Here is a 27,815-nt window from a genome sequence, read left to right as displayed (position 1 = left end):
ACCGAGATGTAATCAGAAGGGGAGCACTTCAGAAGAACTATCCTGGAGAGCTCAAAAACTACGGATACAATGCAACACATGCATCCTTGTTCTCTCTACCATGAACAAACTGTTCCCTGAATACATCCCATCTCAGTTCAAACAAACAAATCACATAGCTTTAGGAAACATACGTTCCAGAAAAAAATTCAAATCCACTAAATCACCAGTAAACTTACTTGATACAGCAGCAGATAATTCATTTGTTTGTAAAGTAAACAGTACCAAGGTCAACAATTAAGCAGAATAAAGATATACTAAAGAGTCCATAAGAGGTAAGATAGTATTTACGTTTAGTGTCCTTCACCGTTTTCAGGGCAGACTGAAGCCTTTCCAGCATGTTGTCCCGAATGAGTTTCTAAATCCAGCTTCAAATCCAGATCATTCCTGATGCTGAGACATTAATCTACATTTAATATTACAAAACAGTGAGGAAATGAAGGACTGTTCAGGTGTTTTTCCCTTAGAGCAGAGACACTGAGGAACGCTTGCACTGACAAAACTGAACGGAGGACAAGAGAGAGAGGGACAGGGTGAAAGAGTGCAGAGAGAGAAAGAGAGAGAGGGAGGGAGGGTGAAAGCAAATAAGAGCAATCTAATACTACACTGAATCCTCTCATAAAAGAAGCATCATGAGAAGGAAAGTGGGTGATGTTTAAAACCCTATATTGGGATGTCTAACAATACACACACACACACACACAAAATACTGTTAAAAAGTTTGGGCTAAGATTCATTTTTTTCCCATATAGAAATTAATAATTGTATTCAGCAAGGATGCATTAAATTGATCTAAAGTGACAGTAAAGGCATAATACAATGTTACAAAATGTTAAAAAATATTTTGGTTTCAAATAAATTCCCAAACTTTTGCCATTTATTTTTTTACGGGTGTACATATTAGATTTAATTCAAAATCATTAATAAATATTATCAATCATATAAATTTGGCTGATACTCCTTTGGTCTATTGCTAAATTATATATATAATTGTGCTGAAAGCACAAATGTTTCTACAACTTAAGTACATTGGACATTCGGATGTTACAAGTGATAAAATATGCATATAAAGGGCATATTGGATAAAGTAATATTATAGTGTTATTCTAACTACCATGGTTTACTAAATTACATATTAAATGCATTGAATTTTTATGTCAGATGCACGGGTACCGAAAACTTTATGTAAAAATTTGGTTCTATGAAGTACAGTAGATACAAAAACTTATGTAAATGTACCAAAACCATAAACATCCAAAAAAGACAAAGGTCAATGGTTCTTTCTTGTAAATCTCTGTGTTACAGAAGAAACGACATAAAGCGCAAATAACAGTGAACAAGTACTAAGCATCTGAACAAAGGACAATGCACAAGAAAAAACAAAGAAAACAGGAAAAACCGTGCACTCAGGAAACTGTTACATTTGTCGTTTCACAAATACAAGAACTGCTGGACACAAACCTTGACCTCATTTGGACTTTAACTTATCCTACAACTGTATGTAATTTTCATCCTCAACATCACAGCAGTGAGATACAAATCATACATGTACATTTATGACTAATTAAAAACAACTGTAAAGAGCAAAAGCCTCAAATCAGCAAAGCCTCAAATCAAGTGAAAGAAATCATAATTAGTCTGCTAATTAGGGATTTTTGTGCACATGCTTATTGCATAATGGCATGACTCAGATGACCAACATGCTTAGAGGGGTAAAATGCCCTTTTTCTTGAAAATATTTTTTTTTTTTCACAATTCACCTGGCCTCCAAACATGGAGCAAAGCAGGATTATATACTCTCTCCCTTTGTGAGAATTACTTTATGGAGACAGAAAGTAGGATATTTTTCCAGAACCCTAGTTTTTGATATAACATTGTATTAATGTGGTAAATGTTTTCTTTTTGATGCCAAATACCAGAATAATCAGAAATAAAACAAAGGTCACAAGGTCACATCAACTGACCAGAAATCATTAGTGCAGGTCCTGCTTAACCCAGCCTGTACTTACTTCCATTCATTACGTCCTGGGATGCGATGACAAACCCGAATCCTTCTCCTGGTCTCCGTCTCAACTCCACCTCCATCGCTCTGGAAGAGATTGTTCCCCTCGTGTCTACATGGCTTTTGGACACTGCGCCGAGATTAGAGGGAGCAGTACGGCTCCACTGAACAGGTCCGTCCTCGACTCCTATCCAGTCCCGGGGCTCTAGGGTCAGGGTCACGGGCACTGAGTCCAGGAAGCTGGTGCTTTGGACCAGGTTGGGGAGGTCACCACAAGGTGAGGAGGGAGAGAGGGTGCTCTGGCTGGGCACAGCACCATCGGAGGAGGGCGAGATCAGATCAGGGGTGCCCAGGGAGGGAGGAGGCCTCTTATAGTCATTTGGGGAGCCTGGGGAACAAAGAGAACCTGAGAGAGAACAGGATAGTGATGTGTAGGTGTTCTGTGTAGTTGTATAAATGTCAGACAGATTCTTCTTGATATGATGTTTTTCTATTATATAGAAATCAAAAATAAATATAAAAATACTAAATCAGAAATATATATAATGTCTATGTGTTTAGCTACTTGCATTATATTATATTATATTATATTGGTTATCAGACAATATTAATATTTTATTTTTAATATTACTGTTTAATGGTGTCAGCCAATATTTGATATTCAAATGCATTTAAATTAGATATTTAAATGCTATTTTTTTCACATTTAGATTACTTTTGATATAAAGCTAAATTAAATCTTTAAAAAACAATTTCTTTACACACCCTACTAATCTGTATTAGTAAAATGGCAATGAAACATTAATAAATAACAAATGTTTTTTTTTTTTAATTCTCTTTCACACATCCATATATGTGAATATTATAAACGATTTATTCATAGACAGTGTGGAGAACACTCACCTCCTCTGTAAACCAGTAAGACCACCTCACCCTGTTTGGTATGTTCTTGCAGCACTCGCTGCACCTGTTCATAGTAAAAAAAGAGCATTTGCAAGGATTCAAGTATGTAAGGTTGATGAGGAAAGAGCTTCAGAAACAGACCTGAAGAGTTAATGAATTACCTGTGCAAAGCTGAGACTCTGCACATCAGCGCCATTGATTTTAATAATGGCGTCCCCTGGCTGTAGGGAGTGGCACTGCCGTCTGTCCCAAACTCTCTTCACCACCGCCAGCTGCCCTCCCTGCCCCCCAGCAGTCACACTGAAACCCATACCCCCTCCCTCACTCCTGCCCAAGGCCACAGGTACCAGCTCACCCTCTCCACCGCTGCCTACCCCACCTGGGGCTCCGGGGGACCCTAGGCCACCCGGAAGAGGTCGCGGGGGATTGTTGGCTGGACACCCGTTGAAACCACAGGGTGGGTGCTCATTTGGAGGTGCAACAGCAAGAGATGTTTGGGGCACTGGAGGCCGCTGGGTGCTGGGTGCTCCTGGCGGGGCGGTAGGACCCACCTCAGGCTGGGGCAGCGGGAGCACAGCAGAGGAGAGCTCGCTCTCGGAAGACTTAGAACTGTGATGGGCGTGAGAAGGAGCTGGAAGAGAGTTGTTGTTGTAGCTTCGGACAAGGGAAGCTCTAGATGGAGTGTGGAAGAAATAAATGATTGTGTAAAAAGAACAGCATCAACAACGATAAAATATTAATAATAATAATAATCAATGAACATGGTCATGATATTATTATTATTATTTATTTTATTTAAAAATAGTGCTAATATTTATTATAACTAATATTGACCAGGTTTATTAATTATAATCTTGTATAAACATGGTTATAATATAATAATAATAATAATAATAATAATTTTGTTCTTATCAATTGTAAGTTTTAATTATTATTATTATTTTAATTATAACAATGTTTATAAATTGTATTTTAAAATGATAATACTTATTGAAATCATGGATAAACATGGATATAACAACAAAAACAATAATAATAATAATTTCGTTCTTATTATCAGTGTTTTTAAGAATAATATTTTAACACATCATTATTATTATTACAATGTTTCTGAATAGTATTTTATAATTATACTATTTACTATCCCTAATATTAACCACGTTCTTTAATAATAACAAAAATAATAATAAACACTAATAATTAATAATTATAATAATAATAATAATAATAATAATTATTATTATTATTATAATTATTCATTATTAGTGTTATGGTATTATGGTAATAATTTTGTATGATCATATTCTTCATCTTGCCCATTGAACATGGTTATGATACTATTATTATTATTAATTTCATCATTACTATTAACCATGCACATTAATGGTATTTATTTTTATATTAATACTCATTAACATTAATAAACATGGTTATAATAATAATAATAACAATAATTATATCATAACCATGTTCAATAGGGAAGATGAAAAATATGACCAAACAAAATTATTACCATAGTGCCATAACACTAATAATTCATATTGACAAAATTATTATTATTATTATTATTATTATTAAAGAACTTAGTTCTCTTTGATATACGTTCTTTGATGTCACAAACAAGTTAATTGATTATAATAATAATTATTATATTATTTATTAATATTATCATCATGTTCATTAATGATAATAATAATATTTATTATTATCATCATCATCAACAACAACATTATTAATAATAACAATTATAATTCATGTCACAACCATGATCACCATTCATTAATGAACATGGTTATTTACTAATAAATAAACACAATCAGTCTTCAAAGTCATTCGGTTTACCTGCGCGTGACAACAGAGCAGACCTCCGTATCACTATGACTGGAGCTCATTCGCTCTGATGGAGGAGGGGCATTTGAAGAAGTCACCGCCCCCATCCCTATAGTCCCTCCCACTCCATTTCCATTGGCCATTGCGTATGAAAGCTGGGGTGCTGTGTTTCCATTAGCATCCAAGGATTCTTTCTGCATGCGGGGGTAGAAGTTGTTGTGGTGGGACATGGAGCGGTTGAGGTTCACCAAGCCAGGCTGGTGTCCATCGGGATGTTGGACCTGGGATTGAGCAGACCCGGGGGCTGTAGGGTTGGTGCTGGTTGGGTCAGAAGGGGAAGAGAGGCTGGTTTTGGGGCAGCCATCAGGGTTGTAGAGCATTGGGTAACCTCGACGGAGAACCACGTCCACACTGTGACCCATGGGGACGGATTTCAGCATTTCTACAACCTCTTTGTGGGACAGACCCAGCACACATGAGTCATTGATGTACACTAGGATGTCCGCTGGGAGAGAGAGAGAGAAACATTTGCATTTACACATGTGGGAAATCATAACCACTCAGTATAACAAGGAATCAAAATCTCCTTGATTTTTTAAATGTAAGAATTTCAGTGAACAATAAATCCTGCTGTAACTTTAAAAATGTCCTACCAGTTGAAAAAGTCTTGAGTTTTGTGAACTAAGGGTCAGACAGGGATGAAAATGGTCATGACAAAATAAATAACTAAAATAAATTAAACATAATTAATCAACTAAACTAAAAAAAAAAAAAAAAAAAAGAGAGAGAGAGAGAGAGAGAGAGAGAAACCTCAAAGAAATTTTATTATGGTACCATGTGACCCCTTTAAGGATAAGGATAAGTGTGTGTGTGTGTTTGGTTTTGTTAGTACACGTGAGTGGACAGTGTTGTGTGTAAGAGGCAAGCAGATTAAAACCTACAGGCCCATCTGGATTAAGAACAGATGAGCAGATTCAAACCATGAGACCATCCAAATCACCAAATACACACACGCACACACACACTAATCTAATCCAGAGAGAGAGAAAGAATGTCAAGGGATTTCCTGCCTAAAATAAAAGTGAGGATTGGAGGGACAGATTAAAGGATAGGGAGAGCAGAAAAGATAACAGCTCATGCGGTAAAATCTATCTTTTATCCATCCGATCCTTTTCTCTCCCCTGGTTTTTCTGCCATCTATAAATTATCTGACTTAAATCCAGATCTATTGGGCTTTTTGTCTTCTATGCATAAAAGAGGATGTTAAAGTCAGCAGTACCATTACATCACATATGATTCCCAATGTCTTTGAGAGCCCCCTGCACAAATCTGTGTGTGTTATTAAATTATTATATCGGTCATAAATCTATAAATATTTAAAGAACTGACTGTTGAAGTGCCATCTCCTCTACTGCAGATTAAAAAAGCAGAAAGCAGAAGCCACTTAGCAGTTTCCAAAAGAGAATACTTGTGTTGCCAGGGTAATATGTGGCACGCATGCATATTTTTTTTCCACCAAATTCCTATTTACAATTTTAATTGTTCTCATTGTGAAATTAGACTAAAAATAGCCGGATTAAAACATTAAACATTACAGTTGATGCCTCTGTGAATGTGTTTGTGCAAAGTGTCATATTGAGGAAAAACAAGTTATTTAACATTTAAAAAAAGACTGATTAATGCCATTTTTCCTTTTAAATAACAGAAACAGCTTTACTGAAAAATAAGAATAATCATCATCATAACATTCCTGAACATATCGAGGAAAGACATGAGCAATTTAAAATAAAATGACTGCTTTTTCATTTTTCTTTTAAATAACAAAAACTGCTTTACTTAATAATAATAATACAGTAGTCATTTTACATGACTATTAAGAAATATTTATGCCTAAATTCACCAACCATTGGAACATTGTGCCATTTATATTTTAGATCTTAATCACTGCAGTAATTTTCTCTTAGCTTTTTGTGTGGTAGAGTCTGCAGTACAGTTTTACCTGCATCGGTGTTGTTTTTTAAAGGACACAGGGTTAAAACGCACCTGTTTTGAGTGCAGACGGGCCTCCAGGGGTGACACTGTACACCTGCAGGAACTCTCGAGGTCTACTGCCACCCACAATGTTAAAGCCAAACCCACGAGGCCCTTTCGACAGGCGGGTGTGTATGGAATAGCCCTTCAGTTCAGTTGGTTGGTCTGTGAATGCAGGTACTAATTCACACACACACACACACACACACACACACACACACACACACACACACACACACACACACACACACACACACACACACACACACACACACACACACACACACACACAACAACAACAAACAAACATAAAAGTAAGTCTCTATACATGAGATGCTAAGTCTACAGAGTTTTAGCAATGGCTTTAAGTCAAACCGCCTACACTACATTGTTTCAGGATGGAGTTGATAGCTAAACAACAGTGCCATCTGCTGGGATGTGGGCTGTACTGGTTATACTCTGTATGAAATGTTCAATTACACACTTTTTATATTCTGCAGTAAAATGTGCAGTACTGGTAAAATCCATGCAGCATACAACAGAGCACTTTTTTAACCTTTTTCTTTCATTTTGTTTCATTCATTATTTAAACAGACTACCAAACATTACATTTTGTTCCTCAAAATTGCATCTAAAAATTCAAAGTAACCACATTTATTTCCAGCATGATAAGTGGACTCCAAACCGCTGAATTAAACATGCAATGTAAAGAGGTCATGTGACAATACAGTATACTACCATCTCAAACCTGCAAAATGTATATGATTACACAACAGTAGGCAGTATACCATCTATACTACACACTATTTGTTTTTCAAACTTCTAAAACTTTTTTCCTCATGGTTAAATTAGATTTCAGATATAAATGTATTTGCACACATTGGCTTCCTACACATATGTGCAAAGTAACAGACAAAATGACTTCAGAAGACCACTCAGCTAAGAAGTGATAGCAGACATGACCTTCTCAAATCTAAGAGAGCGTGCTTTGAGTGATAGATAACATTAAAGGAAAAAGAGAGATGGGCGAATAGGGAGAGACGAGGCGATCGTGAATAAGGTTTGAAAGGCAAAGGAAACAAGCGATAAGATGAAGGCGTGAGAGAAAGACTAAATGGCTCCAGGAAGGTTTGTCATTAATCTTTGTGTGAAGACTGCAGAGAGAGCGAGAGTATGTTTGGGACAAGAATTGGAGAGGAGCCAAGCTCACACACACATGCACACATATACACTCACACTCTGTCTTGCTGACAATCTCTTTGCCCTGAGTCCTTGGGTCCAGCCAGCTTGTGGTCTTTGAGTTATGGCTGAAAAATGAGAGAAATCAGAGAGACTTTTTTCCACTCACAAGGTTTCATCAGCAACTTTAAGATGAAATACAACTGCAGTTCTGAGAGCAATAAATATTAAGAGGACTTAATTTTCACAGATAAAGACAAAGATTATGCATTTTTCCCTGATGCACAGCTTAAAGTTCAAATGTCACACTTATTTTACACAAAAGTGAATCAAAAATACAGAATAACCACATTAGCTGACTTAATTTTCATAGATGTAGGCAAAGATTATCCATTTTTCATTGACATGCTTTTTGAAGTTCAAATGTCTCCCTTTATTGTACACAAAATTGAATCAAAAATACAAAATAACCCCATTAAATGAAAATCATTTTCATAGGGTAAGGCAAAGATTCTGGGTTTTTCATTGACGTGTGTCTTAGAGTTCAAATGTTATCCTTTTTGCATCAAAAATACAAAATAATCACATTTACTTCCAACATGATAATTGTACGCCCCGCTGAATTAAACATTTCTTATTGACGCACATCTTAAAGTTCAAGTGTCGCCTTTGTATGTCAAAAGACCAATGTGACATAAAAAGCTATCTTTTCAACTTTTCAACGACTTTCTGTCTCACTATACCATCTTATATTTTCCTTCTCCCCCTGCTGACTCACTTGATGTAATAGGGTTCGCCCGTGTCACTGAACGCCAGCTCCCAGTTTTCAGGCAATGCCCCTCCACGTGCTCCATTCTCCATGGCAACCCCTCCATCCCGCCCACCGCCTAAATCCCAAGTCTGATTAGGTGAGACAATGGTGGTGGGAGGGGCACTGCTGGCTCCTGCAGACCCCGCTGAGAAACAAAGTACAGTGAACATGACATGAGATGCAGCCGTCTTATATAATCTTAGGCAAACTCAGGCCAGCGAGAGGTCACGCTGTTCATGGTACTCTCCTCTTGCCAGCTCTAATATGAGAAAGGCATCAATCCTAAATACAATTCCATAGTTTTTCATGTCAAAAACATAAAAATGTAAGCATGTCATGGTTGAGTCTTCAAAAACGGAGGGTTTAAAATGCAAATTGGTTAAAAACCTCAGTCAAATCCAGAGATGCTGGAAGATTCTGCATGCCACAAAAACTCAACATACTGTATACTGCACACAATATTAAAGCAACAACAAAGTAACTTCTCATTGGCTTTTTCTTAATGTTAGGCTTTAAGTTTTATGTTAGTTTTAACAATGGCTTTTAGAAGATAAATGTATTGTCTGTGTAACAGTGGAAGGAGATACTTAGTTTTGATAACCAATTTATTTAAGGGGTGCACATACTGTACAGAGGAGAAGATTTAAAGGACCTAAACTTGTGTCTTGAGGTACACCATAAGTTATAGATCCTGATAAAAAAAGAGAAGTTCCCAATCTCAACAGAATATGTTTCCTAAATATATTAATTTAAAATGAAATAGGAAGTTGCTTGCATTTAAAAGTGCTTGTTTAAGAAATAAAAACAACTAATTTTAAAATAAAAGGTGGACCCAATAGCTGAATACCTGAAAGACCAGAGTCTTCCTCGCTGTTGTCCCCTTCCTCCACTGCCTTTTCCAGGTTGCTGAGTGATTTGCTACGGGTACGGAAGTTCCTCAGGAGATTTCGATGTTCCTGGTATGTAATGGGGGGGCTATCAGGACCGATGTGGATTGGCCGAGGTGTGCCATAATAGTTCCCTGTGATGATGGAGATTTTTTTAGAAATGGCCTCTATGAAGCCACAATCGGAAAAAAAAATTCCAATCAGCAAAATAAAAAAACAATGGCCTTTAGACACAATGCTTTACATGCGCTAACTGAAACAGTCCTTGAAAGATCATCCATTTTCAACCTAAAAACTATTGTTCCTTGAGTCCATTTTTTGATGCAGCCAAAGAGCCATTTCTAGAATTGTGGACCTGAACAGGATAATCAAAACAGCTCGAGACAGAAACCTCTGGATCTCCATTTTCAAAAACAAATAGGTATTAATCCAGCAAAATACAAACCCTATGAGCACACCACTGACATTGAAAAAAATTATTTTTAAAATACAATTACATAACATACAAACAAACATATAAAACCACTAGTAAATGTATCTAATTTAACATTTTTTTAATTACATATAGCCAGCATAACAATTGTGAAATGTTAAAATGAACATGAATTAACATGAGCCCCTTATTCCTGTAGTAACATGTACTCAAACGTACATGAACTCCACAAGTCTGGCAAGAGCTCCACAAAATCTGATGATCCATGTTATCCTGCATGATTTGAGTGGATGTTCCAATAGATCATCTTGTGCTTCAATGGAAGCAAGAAAATCTGACATTTTGTACCAAAGACTTCACATGATCAGTGTCATAAATTTGCTTACTTGATCAGTGAAACAGAAATAGTTCAGAATTAATTTTATATCATAATATTTCTTAATTTCAAAATGTTAAAAATCCTAAGATTTACTCATTTAAAAATAATCTTAAACTTAAAAGCCATTTCCAATGGTTCATGTGACCCCGATGTATCTTTCAAGGTAGAACGTCTTGTGTCACCAGTTTAAATGATACAGTTCTAGTTGTACATTTTATCAAAAGAGAAATTTTTCCTGCTCCTGGCTGCTGCTGCCCTAGATCACAGTCTCTTTAAAACCCTTAATCACAGCTGTTATGAAACTAATAAACTGACAGGATGTTTCAGAGCTCTTTTAGCAACCAGATCAATGGTGAAAACATGATATTAATCCACCTCTGAATAGCTACTCTAAAAAGCTAAAGTAAAAGCACACAACATACAGTATAAATGCTCAGGTGAAAAAACACTATTTACAGTATATGACCACTAGGGGCGCACAATCCTTCGCAGTTCAGAGGGTTTACATGTTTGGCACTTCCAGTGATATTTAACTGCAGCATAACTCCCTCGCTGCAGCTTATTTACAACTGGAGAAAAAATAAATAAACAGAGAGAGAGAAGGAGAGAGGGAATGGGGGTGGAGGGGTGATCGGAGACAGAGAAACTGAAATAGGGATTACAGAGAAAAGCCTCTTTTCTCCTGTACAGAGTGATAGAAAAGTAGAAGTGTGGTGTGGTTTCTGACTGGAGAGATGACTCATGAGCTGCAGGGCATCACTGCTCAGGTGTTAAAAACACATTTGTTATTAATTATAGACATATTAAAATGTACCATACCTCTCCTTTCTAAAGTTTCTAAAGGGTAATTAAGGTTGTATTAAGAAATTAGTGCTTTTATTCAGCAACGATGAATTAAATTTATCAGAAGTGACAGTAAAGGCATTTATATTGTTAGAAGTTATATTTCCATTTCTTTTTCAAATGCTGTTCTTTTCGAGTTTTTATTCATCAAAGAATCCTGGGGAAAATGCATCATGTGTTCAACAAAAATATTAAGCGGCACAACTGATTTCAATATTGATAAAGAGAAATGTTTCTTAGTCACTAAATCAGCATATTAGAATGATTTCTAAAAGGATCATGTGACACTCGAGTAAAAACTGCTAATTCAGCATTGTAATATTATTGCAATAGAATTTTTTTTGTATTGTATTTTTGATCAAATAAAGCTTTGGGTGTGCATAAAAGTCTTTCAAAAGCCCCATTAATTTGAACAGTCGTTTATATAGAGTGGAGATTTTGGCAGGATAATTAAAAACTAAATAAAAAAACAAAAAGAAGTCCCTATTGTTGATAGTGACACGGTCAGTGATTGGACCATGAGTAATCAGTCAACAGCAGGTTTGAATAAAAACGACAAAACTATTTTTATGTGGGATTGAGATAGACATAAGTGAACACTATCTTTCTTACTTTTCAAAGACAAAGGAAAGTGGTGCAACGGCATCAAAAACACGAGTCAGCGGAAACATATTCATAAATCCAAGAGCTGCAACTTTGAAGGATGTCATAGTGTGAATCTGCAGCTGTGTGTGAGACCCTTAACAAAGACATCAGCAGGCTCAGACATCAGTCTGCGTTACACGCTTGTTCTCTCTCCATTAGGGCTCTTTTTCAGCTCTTTCTGCTGATAATGTTGGAGGACAGAACCGAGCCAGCACGGCACTTTTCGCCGCAGTCTGGAGGGTGCTTCTCTTGATTCTGATTGGCTTGGGCATTTGGAGCTCTGGCGTGACGCCCTGACCCTCACCACGTGTTCACGAGCACACACAAACTCAAAATGTATGCACGCAAAAAAAAACAGTAGAACAGTAAATAACTATTATATCCAAAACAAGGCCTGTCTGTTCAATACGTTTGCATATGAATTTGTCTGAATAAGAGTTTTGTGAGTTAAATCTGTGGAACAGAATGGATTTAAACAAATGTGTAAAACACACATACTGGTAGCTGAAAATACGATCAAATCAGCCTAAATATTTAATAAACAAATACAAACTTAGTGAATGGTGGTCTGGGTTCTACAGTTGCAGTTTTTCTCTAAGTTTGCTCATAAGTATTTGTACATTTTTTAGCATTTGATATTTTAATTTGTTACTTGAGAGAAAATATAATTGTTTGATAAGCAATGAAATAACTGTTTAGATCAGTGCTTCTCAACCTTTTGACTCAAAAGCCCTCCACTGTCCACAACAATTTTAAAAGCCCCCAGTCACCCCCCCCCCCCCCCCCCAAGTCCTAATTTAAAAAACCTATTACATGGGCACTCATAGTTTTAAAATTGAACTTTCTCACATATTCAGGTTTTACAAGAACGTGGGAATCCTGAAATTAAAATAAACAATATCTTGCTGTTTAGTTGCTTTAGCTCATTTTTGTCTTATTTTAAGTCACGTTGAGTCCCCCATGGAACCCCCTGTTTAAGAAACAATACTGATTCTGACCTTTGAACTTCCCACTTTCCAGCAGGGCTCCTGATTCTTCCAGGGAGAAGAATTCCTCAATGGACACAAAGTTATAATCCACCCCGGAGATCTCTCCATCCCGTGGTTGCCTGGTCGTACCTGGGTCAAAGCAGGGAGAGCAAACATAAGAATGTAATTAGAAAAAAAAAATACAATGTTTTTGTTTTTTGCTGAACTTAGCAAAAAACATGTATGAATCTGTTAGTAAACAACAAGCCATTTAAATGGATACTGCAAAAATAGAAAGGCCAGTAGTGCTACAAACACATTTTAAAAGATCATTATTTTTTCATAACTTGCATCTTCCCTTTTTTTTAAATAAATAAATAAATAAAACACACATCCTGATGACATCACCAGGAGGCAAGTCAGCTTTTATGCATTTGATGTTTGGATCTACAGAACCTCAGAAAACAGAAACACAGCTGTCTCACTCACCCACATACTTGTAGCAAGTTGATTGGCATTGATATGGAAAACAGGCATTAAGAGTTTAATGTCAAGTGAAGTTAAAATTAGTTACATAACCGCATTTACGCTATATACTATATATTAAACAAACTGTCTGTGCGTCTGTTTGCATGACTTTGTTGGCGTGAGGCAGCACCTGTTTATGATTTCAAACACTTCAGATTTGCTCTATAATCTCACAGTGATGAGATTATACAACTCCGTCTCAGTTTTCCATCTCAAATGAAAGTTGAGAAAAGTGGATTTTCCTGAGGTAGCTTAGCAGTGCATCCCGATTTAGGCTAAACTGATCACTTCAACTCTCCGGCGTTGCGGAAGAGATACAGTAGGAAACCTGCACATTTTGATCAATCGACCTTGCCAACATAACAAATGGCTCTGAAGCAAAAGTCTTCAGGTAGAGAAAAGGTACGTGGTTTATGAGGTAGCGCACATATCGCATGGATACAACGCATAGTTACTCAACATCAAGCAGGACTGTAATGACTTAAAAGCCTTCAGCCGCTATATACAATAAATCATCCATTAATAACAAAACACTGCATTGTCCCAAGCCCATATATGACATCACAGTGCCTGTATTGCATTAATCGTACTGACAGCCCATGCAAAAGCATATGAGAGGGTTTTTTTCTTTTTAAATAATGCCATTTTAATGCGACAAACTTGAACCTATACATTCACTCTGAAATGAATCTCTAATTAATGTGTAGAATGAGACATTAAGGATTTTGACATTGAGGGCTTTTTACATTAGTAACATGACATTTCTGAGTCTGGATATTTAGCAGCGAAAAAATTTATCCATAAGAAACCGATTGGATTGTGAAAAGCAGGCGTAGATTTTCATAACAGAGCCAGGTGGTTGGGGTTGAAATATAGCGGTCCGTGATGTCAGCTGGAAAGGACAGCTGAGCAAGTTATTACATCTTGATGAAAGATTAGGAAGAAACGTTTTCTTTTTCTTTGGGAATAACATGTACTGATGAATTACACAAAATAAGACCAGGAACGTGTTTTAGAAAAGTAAATCATGCTGACTTCATGTTGACTCTAAAAGCCCCAATGCAACCCCATGCTTACTATTTAGCATGACGTTCAGCACCTGGTTAAACATAGCAGTGTTCATTTATACTGACACACCTGTGCTATTTTATCCTAAAAGAACAGATAAGAGGAGCATCTTACAGTCTTCTAATTGCCTGCAATCTCTTCAGAGAAGTGACAGTAAAATTAGCTGCTTTATAATGTCAAAATAATGATGGGATGAATAAACGTGTCTTTTTTCGAGTAGACAGTAACTGAACCTACAGTGTGAATGGGTGCACAGATATGAGTGTGCTTATGTCTACATTCACAAGCATGCCAGAATGGGTCTGTGTTTGGGTGCTGACGCATTTATGCGTATATGCATGCACAGGAGCACTGAAAGGCACAGCAGGGTACCTCAGGCTGGAGACAAAGACAAATGTGCAGCTTTGGGATTCAAGAGCAGGAAATAGGTGAAATTTGAATCATGCGGGTCGGATTAAATGCATCAGCTGTTATGGTGAACGGGTGCCTGATGTTTTAAAGGGGCCGGCAGGAGCTATACATTAATAAAACATGCAATCATTTCTGAAAATAGTTGCAGTTTTGTTGCCGAGGCAAAATATGGAACACTGCCATTCACAATGAGCGCACTGCTGTGACATTTGATGACAGTTGCCATGGCAATGGTTAAAGTGCATTGCATTGCCTCAAAGTGACTGAACCTTTGACTCCACATGAGGCTTGACATGATTGTAAACTGGATTTGTTTACAGTCTCTGAGAGCATCAAAGCATGAGATTGCATGCATGCTTTTGCTGGCTGATGTATTTTAGTATCTTTTTCATTTGTGTTTTCAATGCAGTTGTTTTACTGCGGGGTCTACAACCTTTTTCTGGTGGACAGAAAGAAGCAGCAGGGAGTCATTTTGCATATTGTATAATGTCGTGTAGCCAGACCTACTGTATTACTAAAAAGCAAGAGGTCTGGTCCATATGCATTTTGTTAAATAATAGATTGGGGGTCTATGAAGAGTTTTAAGGACAATAATAGAAAAATTTATTCAAAATGTGTCAGTGATCAGAGTTTTGCTTGTGCAAAAATGAATACAAAAAGTTCAAACATATCTCGCCCATTCATTTCACTCTTTTATTTCCTGAACTAGAAGACGAAACACAAAAAACTCAAATAAAATTTGTATAAACCTAATCAAAACCACTTATGTAAGCAGTTGAAATCAGATTAAAATAATGTATTTAATGTAGTTGTCTAAACTTAATATGACACAGCATCTACTGTACCTCTAAAGTCTCATGCATGGTGAACCTACAGTACGCAAGTCAGTAACTGTAAGTTACAGTTTAAACAGACAGTATAAAAACATTTATTAAAAGAAAAAGTAAATCGGATTTTCCCAGAAGCCTGAATAAATCCATTGTGCACCTTTAATGACAAACATGGACAAATCCACTGATTATATTATCCTCAAAAGCACGTGTAAGCATGACTTTGTTTTTAGACACACTTTATAAAAAAATGTTTTTGCCTTTATTCCCAAAATTGTGTAAACTCAGTGAGATTAGAGTTTACCAGATGAATCAGTACTTTTGTCTTGACAGTCAGCAAATGAGCATAATACCTTTAACAACTGGACATTTAACTCACATTTTCATCTTTTTTCTCCAAAGTTAGTTTGACATCCTGTGTTAAAGACCCCTGTATTACTGAATTACAGGTGTGTGTCACTCACAGGGCACGGCGCGTAGGTAGAGGTTCTCTCGTATGACCTGTTGGAGTTGGCTGTCCATGGATCCAGGTGTAAAACACTTGCTCAGGTAAAGTCTCAGATCCTTACAGAGAGTCGAGCCTACAGATTACAAACAGAACACATGAGCAAGAATGAGACAGAGAGATTTGAAACCACTGTTGCCAAACTCAAAAATGGAACCCTGCTGTCACCATGGAAATATAAGAAAAAAGGTGCACTGGCAAAGTGAAACGGTCAAAGACGCTGTTCTGAAAATAAACAAGCTAAAATACACCTTAAAATATGATTTGGGTAAAACGGTCTCTCGTCCTGATTTCAATCCTAAAACCACACACCCCGGGTTACCACAGTAGCACCTCAGACCTCACACACACACGGAGACTGCACTGCAACTGCAGGAGTCTCTAAGGTCAGTGTGCTGTTGTCACAAACAAGCACTGCGGAGCACCTAACGAGGACCTATCCTCCCCGCTCGGCTTCTCTGTATTGATTTTTGCACTTAATATAATCCGGTGGTCCTTTCCTCACACAATCTCAACACATGGACTCCTCAAGGACTCGTGGGAAAGGTAGCATGAGTCATTTCTCACTGATCTATTCATTTTTTTAAAGTGCATTATGACCTTAGATGACAGCCAGCTTCCTTTCACGCTGGATATTGATGGTCTTTATACATTGTGGATGGGGATTGCCCGCCCCGTTACTCGCCAAAACGGGGCTCCACCAACCCCAAGCTGACAGCGATCAATCGGGCCGACCAGGGCAGAGTTCCGGAGAGGTTAGGTAATAGAGTGCAGGATATCACATCCACTTAATGTCTGACACTGAACTGTGGGAAGGTGGAGACCTGGCGTAGGTACTGTATTGCTTATCAGGATCTTATACATGATGTTACTGTATTAAGAACAATACTGTTTAATCAAGAGAGTTAGAACAATCTGAGTTTCTGTCTGAACTAATCACAACAGCAACAAGCAATACTACATTTTGTCAGTAATTTTTATGTCATCAGAAACTCACTGGACCAAGAGCCAATGAGTTAAACTTTATACAGGTTCCGAAACATTGGATAGACCCCTGAAGTTCAATGAGGAAAGATAAAAATGATGCCAGCCGAAGGAACAAAACAGATATTATAAAACTACGTTACATTATATGTTTTATGCTTCTTGTTCATCAACTTTTCTGATTGGCTGAGATTTGTAACATCACACAGCATTTCCACTTCTAAGTTGTGGTGGACAGAGTGAAAATAAATAAATAAATAATCACTTAGTTGGAAATTGTTGCCTTGCACCTGGTTGTCATGTGTAAATGTGTGTATAAACATGGTGTAAATGTGCAAAAATATTCAAAACTTGGGGTCAGTAAAACATTTTAATGCTTTTGAAAGTCTCTATACTCTCCAAGGCTGCAATTATTTGATCAAAAACAGTAATATTGTGAATTAATTACAATAACTGTTTTAATGTATATTAAAATGTAACTTTTTATCTGATGGCAAAGATGAATTAGCAGCCATTACTCTGGTCTTCAGTGTCACATGATCCCTTAGAATAATGTCTAATATGCTGCACAGGTGCTCTTATTATTAATAAAAATAAAAGATTTTGATTAATATAAATACTCAAAAGAACATTTATTAGAAATACTGTGTAACTTAATTCTTAAATTCTTACTGATCCTAAACCTTTGAAAGTTAGTGTATCATTAATTCAGCAGGTGTATTTTACAAAAAAATAAAATAAATAAAGTATTCTATTTCAGCCAGTTTCTACTTTTGTTATTTCCATAAATAACTAGGCCTATTCTACTTCCAAAAATTCTAGTTACTAAACCAAGCAGCTAAGTTGCTATGCTCAACCATCCAATCCTTAAAAACATCTAAAACCATCAGTGATAGTTTTTTTTTGTGTAATTTAATTCATACAAAAGCTTTTAGATGCTTTAAGCTTTTTTCCTCACATAAGAAAGCATTATTTGACATTCTTGTTACAGTTGTTCGCAACATTGTGCTGACAAATCTGAGAGACTGAAATGCCTTTATTAAGCATTCATTTATGGTGTCAAGAGCAACTTAGAATTCTTAACACTTCCTTGTGTAGAAGATAGATATGAATATAGGAAATCAAATCCCCATGGAGCATCTTGAAGTGACGTATTCAGGCAGGTTAGATTAGGATAATACAATCCTCAGGCAGAATGACACTAGCGGGTGACATGTCAACACTGTGACCTACTCAGGGCTATATGTTGTCAGCAGATATAAAGCTCTCACACAACCCAAGTATTTAATTTAAGAAGTGCCACAAAATGCAGACAAAACCTCCCAAAATAACATGATATGGTGGGTAGCAGCTTTGGCAGGAAAGGCCTGGGCTAGAAACATAAGGGTCACAGGTTTAACCCCAGGCGGAGGTGACCCATGAACCAGAAAATTACTGATATCCTCCATCTTCAGAGAGCTCACAGTGGGTCAGAGGGCCTCCAATGAGATAGCATATTTCACCTAAAAAGAACATTCTGTCAACATTTACTCACGCTCACTTTCTTTTCAGACAGTTTTCTTTCTTCCGTGGATAACAATAAGTGTACTTCTAAAGAATATACTGACCTCACTTTCCAGTATAATGATAAGGAAAAAAAGAGCAATATTTTGTCCAAAATGACAAAATTCACCATAAAAATAGCATAAAAGTAGTCCATACCACTTTTGTACTACATTCAAAGTTTTCTGGACCAATAAAAAAAGCTTTAAGATAGAAGTTAAAGTCAATATGTACTGATACCTTGACACCAGTTCTAGCTCTCCTTGATCATGAGAGCAATACCAATGTATGAATCATGAATTGTTTGTTTTTTTCTTTTTTCTTTTTGTCAGACCTTTCCTTTGAATCAGTTTAGAATTTGTTTATGAACTGGACTCACGCACTCATAAGGAATATAGCGTACAAATTTAATGACCAATTTTATAGTTTTTTTTTGGAATCTTCTCTCTCAGTTTGTAGTTTGACAGCCTTAGTCCCCTTTCAGTTTTATTATATTAAAGAAAAAAGGTCAGAATATTCTTCATATTTTTTTCTTTTCCATAAAAGATAGTCATTGAGGTTTAAAATGACATGATGGTGAGGAATTGATGATCTTGTTCAAAAGAATATTCAGGAATTCTTCTCTTTGCATGGACATTAACTTATCTCATGCAAAGTAGGAGTTCGATCAGTGCACAAGGTTGTTATTCTCCAACTTATAGTGCCTAATCATACACCAGTCAATTTATTCTAATTGATAAACAGAGTACCTGGTGATACGGTTTTGATCCGAATTGGATGTGGACATGAGTTTAGGACCCCTCTCACATCTCCCAAGGTCAATCCCAGGACAGGTGTACCGCCGATTTCTAGGATGATGTCACCAACAGTGGCTCCACCCCCAGGTGCTGCTGTGACAAATGGGAACTCTCCATAATCTGCACCACCTCCGATGGCCACACCAAGCTCTCCTGAGGCTCCGCCCAGCGGGACGAAGCTCTCCTGCACTTTTGAGCGCCAGTGCAGCTTCTTTACAGTGGCCTTAGACATGTTGACCACGCTGAAAGAAAAAGAAAGAGGAAAACATGTTCAAATTCTGTCTGCAAAAATTAAAAGGAGATTTCTCTGCTAAAAAAAAAAAAAAAACAAGCCTAAGATTGTTTGTTGGGCTTAGCTGATTTCCCAGCATGGTCAGGTTTTGATTTGAAGCACTTTTCAGCTGACCACTCAGCTAAACCAACTGAAGACAAGTTTGGACAGGTCAGAAGACCACCTTAAACTAGGGGTTTTTTTCTACAGGGCTGCCTACAGATCAGAGTCTTCACACAAAAATATTGTTTAAAAAATATTCAGGGTAACCAACCTATTTTGGTTTTTAAAATAGGTTAATTGAAAATGAATAATGTCAGATAATTTTCATATAATGTGTGTCATATAATGAATGCCATGATATTGGTTTATTGGTTATATAGTGACAGAAAATCATATTAAAATATGCATTTAAACCACACTACTGACAGTAATTGTATCAATTAGTCTTGTCATGTTACCAAGATTTCAGTATTCGGTACCGATACCAGTGAAAATCCACGGTTCTCGGTACCAATTTTGATAACAAAGCAAAAAAAACACAAAAATATGCTAAAAAAAAAAAACAATACGTATCACTAAAAATAAAATCAATGCCATCATTTATACTTATTTACAATTGTGTTTAAAGTTTTTCTACAAGTAATATAATTATGTAAAACAGTAAAAAGTGTTTTAATTTATTTAAACATTTAATTTTTTGGTAAATACAAAAATGTTATTTTATTTATTAATAATTATATTTTAATTATATTTTAGAAATATTGTGTGATTTTGTTCTTTAAAAACAGTAGTACAGTAGTAGCAATATCACATACATTCTACTAAATAATAGTAATATTTCTAGCACAATGCCTTTATGTAAAAATGTAAATGTAAAAAAAACTTTTATTTTGACGGGTTACCGTGAATACCTTTAAATTGACACTGGTTTTACTTAAATGAAACGGTAAATTGCTTGTGAAGAACAGTTCTGCTGATGTTGTTTATGTCTGTCCTCATTGAGATGGCAGATGCTGAAATTACTGCAAGTGTCACGCGCTTCAGTCTATGTAGTAAACAAACCCGCACGTCTCTGCCATTTATTCATTCACACAGAGACGCGCAACATGCAGGATTCAGATTTCAACCAACTTTTGCGGCTTAACATTTACAGATACTGGTCCATATATGGAGATTTGATTTGATTAATTTATGCTAACTTTGACAAATTCCGTGACTGTCCATATTAAAATGAAAGTTTCATTTTCATGACTGGATTTTGAGATTCCTTCCACGTTTCTGCTTCGCGGAAATCATAGTGCAAGAACTGGGATGACCGGGTACTCTGTACCACCGGTGCTTAAAGAAACCTGCTACTGTGACATTTTCATGTTTTTAGTACAGACTTGGTACCGAAAGTACCGGGTCTTTTGACAACACTAGTATCAACTTCAAATAAATACTAGGGATTTACGATAAATATCGGTCGATATTTAATGTGCGTCTTGTCAGTAATGCCGTGTTTTTCACATGGAGCAGCATTTACTACACAGAGCTGTTGTTCACTGACAAACTGCACAAAATAGGATCGTGGTTTGCCATTACTGACAAGATGCGCATTAAATATCGGCTGATAATTATCGTGCATCCCTACTGTTCTTTTGAACTTTCTATTTATTCAAGAATGCAGAAAAAAAGTTTCCATGAATTTCTAAAAGATCATGTGACGCTGAAGACGAAAGTAATGGCTCCTGAAAATTCAGCTTTGCTATCACAGTAATAAAAAGTTACATTTTAAAATATGTTGAAAAATATTGTAATAATATTTTACAATATTTTTGTTTTTACTGTATTTTTGATTAAATAAATGCAGACTTGATGAGCAAGGGACTTCTTTTAAAAATCAAACCAATCCCAAACATTTGAACGGTAGCGTACTGTATATTAAGTAAACAAAACACAACTGAATATGTCTTTTTGCATGTAGATTTGAAGACATATTCCACTTTAACCAAAACAAAAAGGATAAAACACAGCACAAAGTCAGATACATACAGAATGAGAATATATGTCCCATAACTTTTCTAACAGGCACAAAATGAGAAGCAGGGGCCTTCAAAAACACATTTATGCGAGTCCCAGTGGTATTCCACAAGCTAAACACATGAAACGAGTCTCCAAATTGAAACAAAACAAGCAAACAGATGGTCAAAACGCAGTGGGGGGTGATTCCATCCACAAACACAATTTACACGGGCTCATTAAAAATGCATCGATCTATTTCAGGTGTCAATGATTCTACTACTGCAAATTTACACATTTTTTACCAGCAACATCGTCTGAAGCTTTCCACTAAAAATGGTAAAGTAGAAAAAATATATAACGAATCAGTATCTCAGAGGATCTGCCAAATACGCATCAGGGTTGGCTGCAGAAGGCCCTCTCTCTCTTTCTCCGCATGTGTCTCCCTGTTGCTTAGCCATATAGCGACTCATATAGTCTCTATAGACATGAATCAGAAGCTAAAGACACAAAAATACAAGCAAAAATAAAACACAAATCATCTAAAAATTATATAACACACTTCAGAGTATCTGATTACAAGCCTGCAGTGCAAAGATCACACATTAGTTAATGCATCATCTGATATGCATCAGCGAGGGTGGGGGTGCTGAGTCTTTAAATGGACAATACTAACAGAGTTACATAGTTACAGCAACACCATTGCAGTAAACTCGAGGAGGGGAGTAGAGGAGACCGTGCATTCCGGTGCTGCGGGTCTTTTCCATTACCTCACAAAGAGAAAGAAAGTTATAACTCCAGGTTTTACAGACTCTGCCTGGAGCTGTGGAGAAATAGAAGAGCGAGTCACCTTAAAAAACTAAAAGCAAACAGTGGCGTGAGCACTTCAAATGCCTGGTATCAAAGTCCATCCAACCTGCCGCAGTGTGGTCGCACCTCACTTGACCACACACACACAGTACTGTGTGAATGTGATATGAGACAGTGTACAGTTTGTCGGAAAACCTCTCAAGCAGGTAAAATAAGACTCAGCACTTAGGATACAAGATTAATATATAACTTAGCTTTAAATATACATCTGGATCTTGTCTACCACTTTGTTCGCTATGTTTCTGGCATCCATCTGGGATGATGTTTTATGTGGCACAGACATACACTCCCATACGAGGCAAGTTTCTTCAAGTATATCACTGTTGTGTGACATCTGTGTATTTTATCAAGATCTAAAGCCCTTTCCCTCTCTGATTAAATCCCGCTTGGATCTTCCGCATTACATATGCATGCTGGGTCTTCATGGGCTGCTGAGATGTTGAGAATAATTTATTAAGTACTTTGGAAAGGTGCCCAAAACTGCCACCCCATCGTACTTATGAATAAAAACTCATAACCCCAAACAAAAGAACTGTTTGTATTTTTCATACCATTCAAGAGCATTTAAGATGGATGCATTTCAAAGTTATACACCCGGCCAGCTACATTTGCATGAACAGTATCAGGAAATATTTGATATGGCAACTATGCAACATGACCATCTTATATTTAATAATTTAGCAGATATTTTTATCCAAAGCGACTTAACTGCCAATAAAAAGTATTTTACATTCAGAGAGGCTGCATTTATTGGATCAAAAGATGTTTCAGAAACAAAAGTATTAAGCATCATAAGCATTTTTCAACATTTTTAACAATAAGAAATGTTTTTGAGCACTAAATCATCATATTAGAAAGCTTTCTGAGTGATCAAGTGACAATGAAGCCTGGCTGCCGAAAATTCCGATTTTCCATTACAGGAATGAAATATATTTGAATAGAGAAGTTTTACTAATTTGTTAAAAATAAATGCAGCCTTGGTGAGCATTAGAGACTTCTTTAGAAAACAAACATTTTTAATTATTCCAAACTTTTGTCTAGTAGTGTAAATGAACAACAGTATGTCTAGTACATAATGGCAAGTTTTAAGTAAATGCTGGATTAATACACAAGAGCAAAAGTGGAATGTAGAAAACTTCTCAATTACAGTTTTCAAAATGTGACTTCAAACCTAAGGTTAGGGCTCTCACCCTGCCTGAAACACATTGGATCTTCTCATTAACTCTGAGGAAGCCTGTGCCTCAAAAGATGAAGTGCAGAGAGAAGATCAGTCCTGCTGGGTCTTCAGGTGAGTTGATGAACATGCTCAAATCGAGAACAGGTTTAATTGAAAACTAAAGGTCCAGATGTCACTGGGCCAAGAAGAGAGATGTAAATCAAAGTTTTGTGGATGGTGCTCAGATCCACTGCTGTTTGAGATTTTGTCGACATCTAATGCAGCAACTCTTAATGTCAATTACTGTTCATGCTGTGGAACAAGGCTTAAGATCAGAGAAGAATGAAATTTGATTTCTCCCCCGTGTTCCCTCTCTTAAGCAAATCATTATGGTATGTCTTGATCTCATTGTACTGTAGAAATGAACATTAACGTGAGCTCCCAAATTAGAGAAACACAAGACTACACATCTTCACCCACTTCTGCTCTGGAATAAAGCCTTACTTGGTTTGCTCATCTTATTTAGTCTTCCAGGTTGGTCTGTTGCCTGGTTTCAGATGGGTTTGCAGCACTTTACATCTGGTCTGGCCACTGTGGCGAGTGGGGCGGGGCCGAGGGACGTGGGAACAAGGAGGGAGGCCGGCAATGATTGGGAAATCAGTGGCACCTGCGACCCACTGCCGGTCTCGAGTCCCACGTAGGAGATTGAAGGATATAAAACGGGAGCGACGACAGTGAAGGACGAGAGAGGACCAGGCCTGGGCGTTATTTTAGGTTTTGGTTTCATTTTGTGCGCATCAGTCGTCCGCGAGGGGCTGATGCGCTGTTTTGTGCTTATTTTATTATTAAAGTCTTCATTTGATTGTCCGCCGGTTCCCGCCTCCTTCTTCCCGATGATTATTAAGTTTTAATTTATTACAGCCACCTTAAGCTAAAACCAGCAATTCGGTTTTAGTAGGATTCCTTTAGAAAGACCAGCTTGACCCAGGATGAAAATGTCTACAGAAATTTGTTTAGATGGAAGAAGTACAGCCAAATAAAACTCTAACTTCCACAAATCAGACCCAACTAATATCGAATCACTCAGAGACATGTTTAAAATCTCTCTGCGGTATCTTGCTCCTGTGTAAAGAGCCCCAGGTACATCAGTCTGCTGTTATGTGCTGAATCATTAAAGCATCATGGGCCATGAAGAGCCATGGGGTTTGTCATTTCTCCACATCAGCAGTCAAGGTTTCTCCTTAATAAAAACAAACAATCTGGAACCCAGAACCAACCTCTTCAGTTAAAAGAGGTCACACTAGACGTAATTCCAACATGATTCAAGTCACATTGGTTTAGGACTACAAATCCCAAGATCAAATGGAACAATTTCAGCTACTAGTCACTTTTAAACCACTGAAAGTGTCTTTTCACTGCAAATTGACACATTACATCCAAGTCAAATATGTATTCTAGAAATTAAACTTTACAGCACTTGCACACATGCTCATACTGTACATATAAAATCCCAGAATGCACACCTGCACAGGCTCATTTGCATAATGACACTATTGGCTGTTGATTTAAGTCCATAACCTTCATGCTAGCAGCTTTATGATAGTAAGAAGTAAATGTAACAGGGATAGCAGAGGACAGGAGAGGAGAGGTATGAAATGGTGTAGCCTGGGGGAAAGATAGAGTGAGATACAGAAGAGTGACGGAGGGAGGCAGTTCTGCAGCAGTAGCATGGCAAAATGGTCAGTGATTGTCATTGTTACATATTTTATCATATTCAAAATGATGAAAATGTGCTTAATGCGTGTGATAATGTGAATATATGTACTAATACTTTTATCAGTGTAAACATTTGAGAAAGCATGTGATGTAGTTTTAAAACAGTAGTTTTAAAATATTTTTGTTATTTTTAAAGTAATTTTTGTTTTGTGTGTTTGTCATTTATTAGTTTTTTATGTATTTCTATATAATTGTTCTTTTTATTTTGAGTTATTTTAGTACATCAAATATTTTGTACATACTAAATAAGAAAGTATTACTATTTTTTTTTATTTCAAGTAACAAAGGTTTTTTTAGTTTTACGTTAATCATTATCCAAGACGTTGATGTACAGTTTTTGTAAATAATTATATTCTGTTCCTTTCTTATTCACATTCTCTTGCATAATTGTATCTCAATGTATTATTTGCTAGCTAATAATACATTGTCTACATAAGTTATTTGACTTATTTTTATTTTTTTCTATGTATCGGAAGCTTCGAGACCATTATGCGTGTGTGTTTGCAAACATACTTGGCTATAAATCTCCTAATTCTGTTTAACATTGGATTGTTTACTGAATGACACATGCCCTGCCAAATTCCCTCACAGATGCTCAGCGGACAAACACAAGTAACTTCCATTCCTTCTCATAAAATGCCTTGAGATCTCACAACCCTAATAAACACACTGATATGCCTGAGTGTGGCCATAAACGCTGTGGAGGGTTATGATGGTGCCGAGAGGGGCTGCATGCTGTAGCCAATGACTGCAATGGTCATTATTTACCAGCAGAGTGGAATATGAATCCCACATCTCATCTCACATCACTGCAAACCCACAGCACGGCTGAGTCGCAACTGGTCTGACACATTTTCTCAGCACCTGCTCGCTCTCGCATTACACACTCAACACTTTCTGTGTCTCTCACACACTTAGAGAAAAACACCCATATTCATTTAAACCTGACAGGGTTACGTTGCCTGCAAACAGGAGTGCGTGAGGCCGTTCTTTTACTACGTGGACCAACAGTTCACTAACGCGTTCGTGCTAATGTACTGCTATTGTTGTCTGAGGCGCTTTCACGCGAACATATTTTATTAAAGACAGGAACGAGTAGCACATGCCGACTTGAAATGAATCGCGGTTGAAGATGTGATGGAGATAGTTGAAACACACAAAGCAGCTGACAAGGGGAGCGCGCACGGCGTTAAATGCTGCAAAGGCAAAGTGGCTCCCTTGGCACCAGTCGCCACGCAAGGACATAATAGATTTCGCGCGGTACACCTACAGAAATGAATGGACAAAAGCATATGGCAGAAGTATCGGATGGTCAGCCAAGCAATAATGCGGCGGTCTGTGACATACCTTCATAATTCCAGCCTTCCCCCCGCGACGTATTGCCTTATGGCTGTAATCCTTAAAAATACTCTATCAATATTGATTGCCTATTGGAGTCGCAGGTGACTGCAGATACGCTGTGTTGGAAGAGCACTACGGTTTGAGGTCCATGGCTCTGCGCTGCTGAGGATGAAGTGGCCGGAGAGGGAGGACAGTGTAGCATTACAGCCCCGCGCGGAAGCTCGTGCCCTCAGGGCCGCTCAGCTAATGGAACATGGGTCAAAATTACGCTGCATTCAGTACATCCCTGTCTTTGCAGTTTGGCAATAAGGAAGCGATGATAAGGCAGCCAAGCGGAGGGGAGGAGAGGAGGAGGAGGCAGGGACGGGGAGGGAACGCTGTGTGAAACAGGGACGGATCGGACCGCCTATGGATGGAGGTGATTGGACAGCGCTGAGCGAGACTGGGAATACATGAACGCGCCGTGACTCCTCACCCAAATACTTCAATCAAGATGTATTTGAATTGATAATGAATAGGACTGCGTGCCTCTCATTACGCATGCGAACGTTCTGATCAAAGACACAAGGCAAGTATTAAAATGTATTTATTTTGGTCACATTTTGGTGAAAATATCTGAATGCTCGTCTAGTTTCAACAAGTGCAAAGAAAATTAATGGACGAAGTGTTAAATAGCAAACACTATTTGAGCATTTTTATTCTTGGTCACAGGGTTATAAAACTTTTACTTGAGTTTATTTTATTTTTTAACCTTTGGCCAGTTAAAGGCAAAAGGGTTTATG

The 27,815-nt window shown here is 37.3% G+C and overlaps 1 protein-coding gene across 3 annotated transcripts in view; it reads right to left on the bottom strand.

The window, feature by feature from the left end:
* The window catches only part of magixa (MAGI family member, X-linked a), a 39,600-nt gene extending 12,236 nt beyond the window's left edge, over positions 1 to 27,364 (bottom strand). Inside the window, exons 1-12 of one of the 3 annotated variants that reach the window (XM_059503744.1) lie at positions 27,040 to 27,364; positions 19,568 to 19,857; positions 16,252 to 16,368; positions 12,981 to 13,100; positions 9,643 to 9,816; positions 8,763 to 8,940; positions 8,042 to 8,112; positions 6,818 to 6,985; positions 4,787 to 5,279; positions 3,106 to 3,616; positions 2,945 to 3,008; positions 2,049 to 2,447 (exon numbers count right to left, since the gene is read on the bottom strand). In XM_059503744.1, coding sequence (XP_059359727.1) covers positions 2,049 to 2,447; positions 2,945 to 3,008; positions 3,106 to 3,616; positions 4,787 to 5,279; positions 6,818 to 6,985; positions 8,042 to 8,112; positions 8,763 to 8,940; positions 9,643 to 9,816; positions 12,981 to 13,100; positions 16,252 to 16,368; positions 19,568 to 19,847 — 2,575 coding nt within the window. In that variant the 5' untranslated portion in view covers positions 19,848 to 19,857; positions 27,040 to 27,364. The remainder of the gene's footprint in view (positions 1 to 2,048; positions 2,448 to 2,944; positions 3,009 to 3,105; positions 3,617 to 4,786; positions 5,280 to 6,817; positions 6,986 to 8,041; positions 8,113 to 8,762; positions 8,941 to 9,642; positions 9,817 to 12,980; positions 13,101 to 16,251; positions 16,369 to 19,567; positions 19,858 to 27,039) is intronic. The other 2 variants (XM_059503742.1, XM_059503743.1) reach the window with 2 other exon arrangements.
* Between the last annotated feature and the right edge of the window lie 451 nt (positions 27,365 to 27,815).

The sequence above is a fragment of the Carassius carassius genome, chromosome 21, assembly GCF_963082965.1.
Source record: "Carassius carassius chromosome 21, fCarCar2.1, whole genome shotgun sequence".
NCBI classification, from domain to species: Eukaryota; Metazoa; Chordata; class Actinopteri; order Cypriniformes; family Cyprinidae; genus Carassius; species Carassius carassius.
The sequence above is the reverse complement of the archived record's forward strand: the minus strand, read 5'-3'. Positions and strand labels throughout refer to the sequence as shown.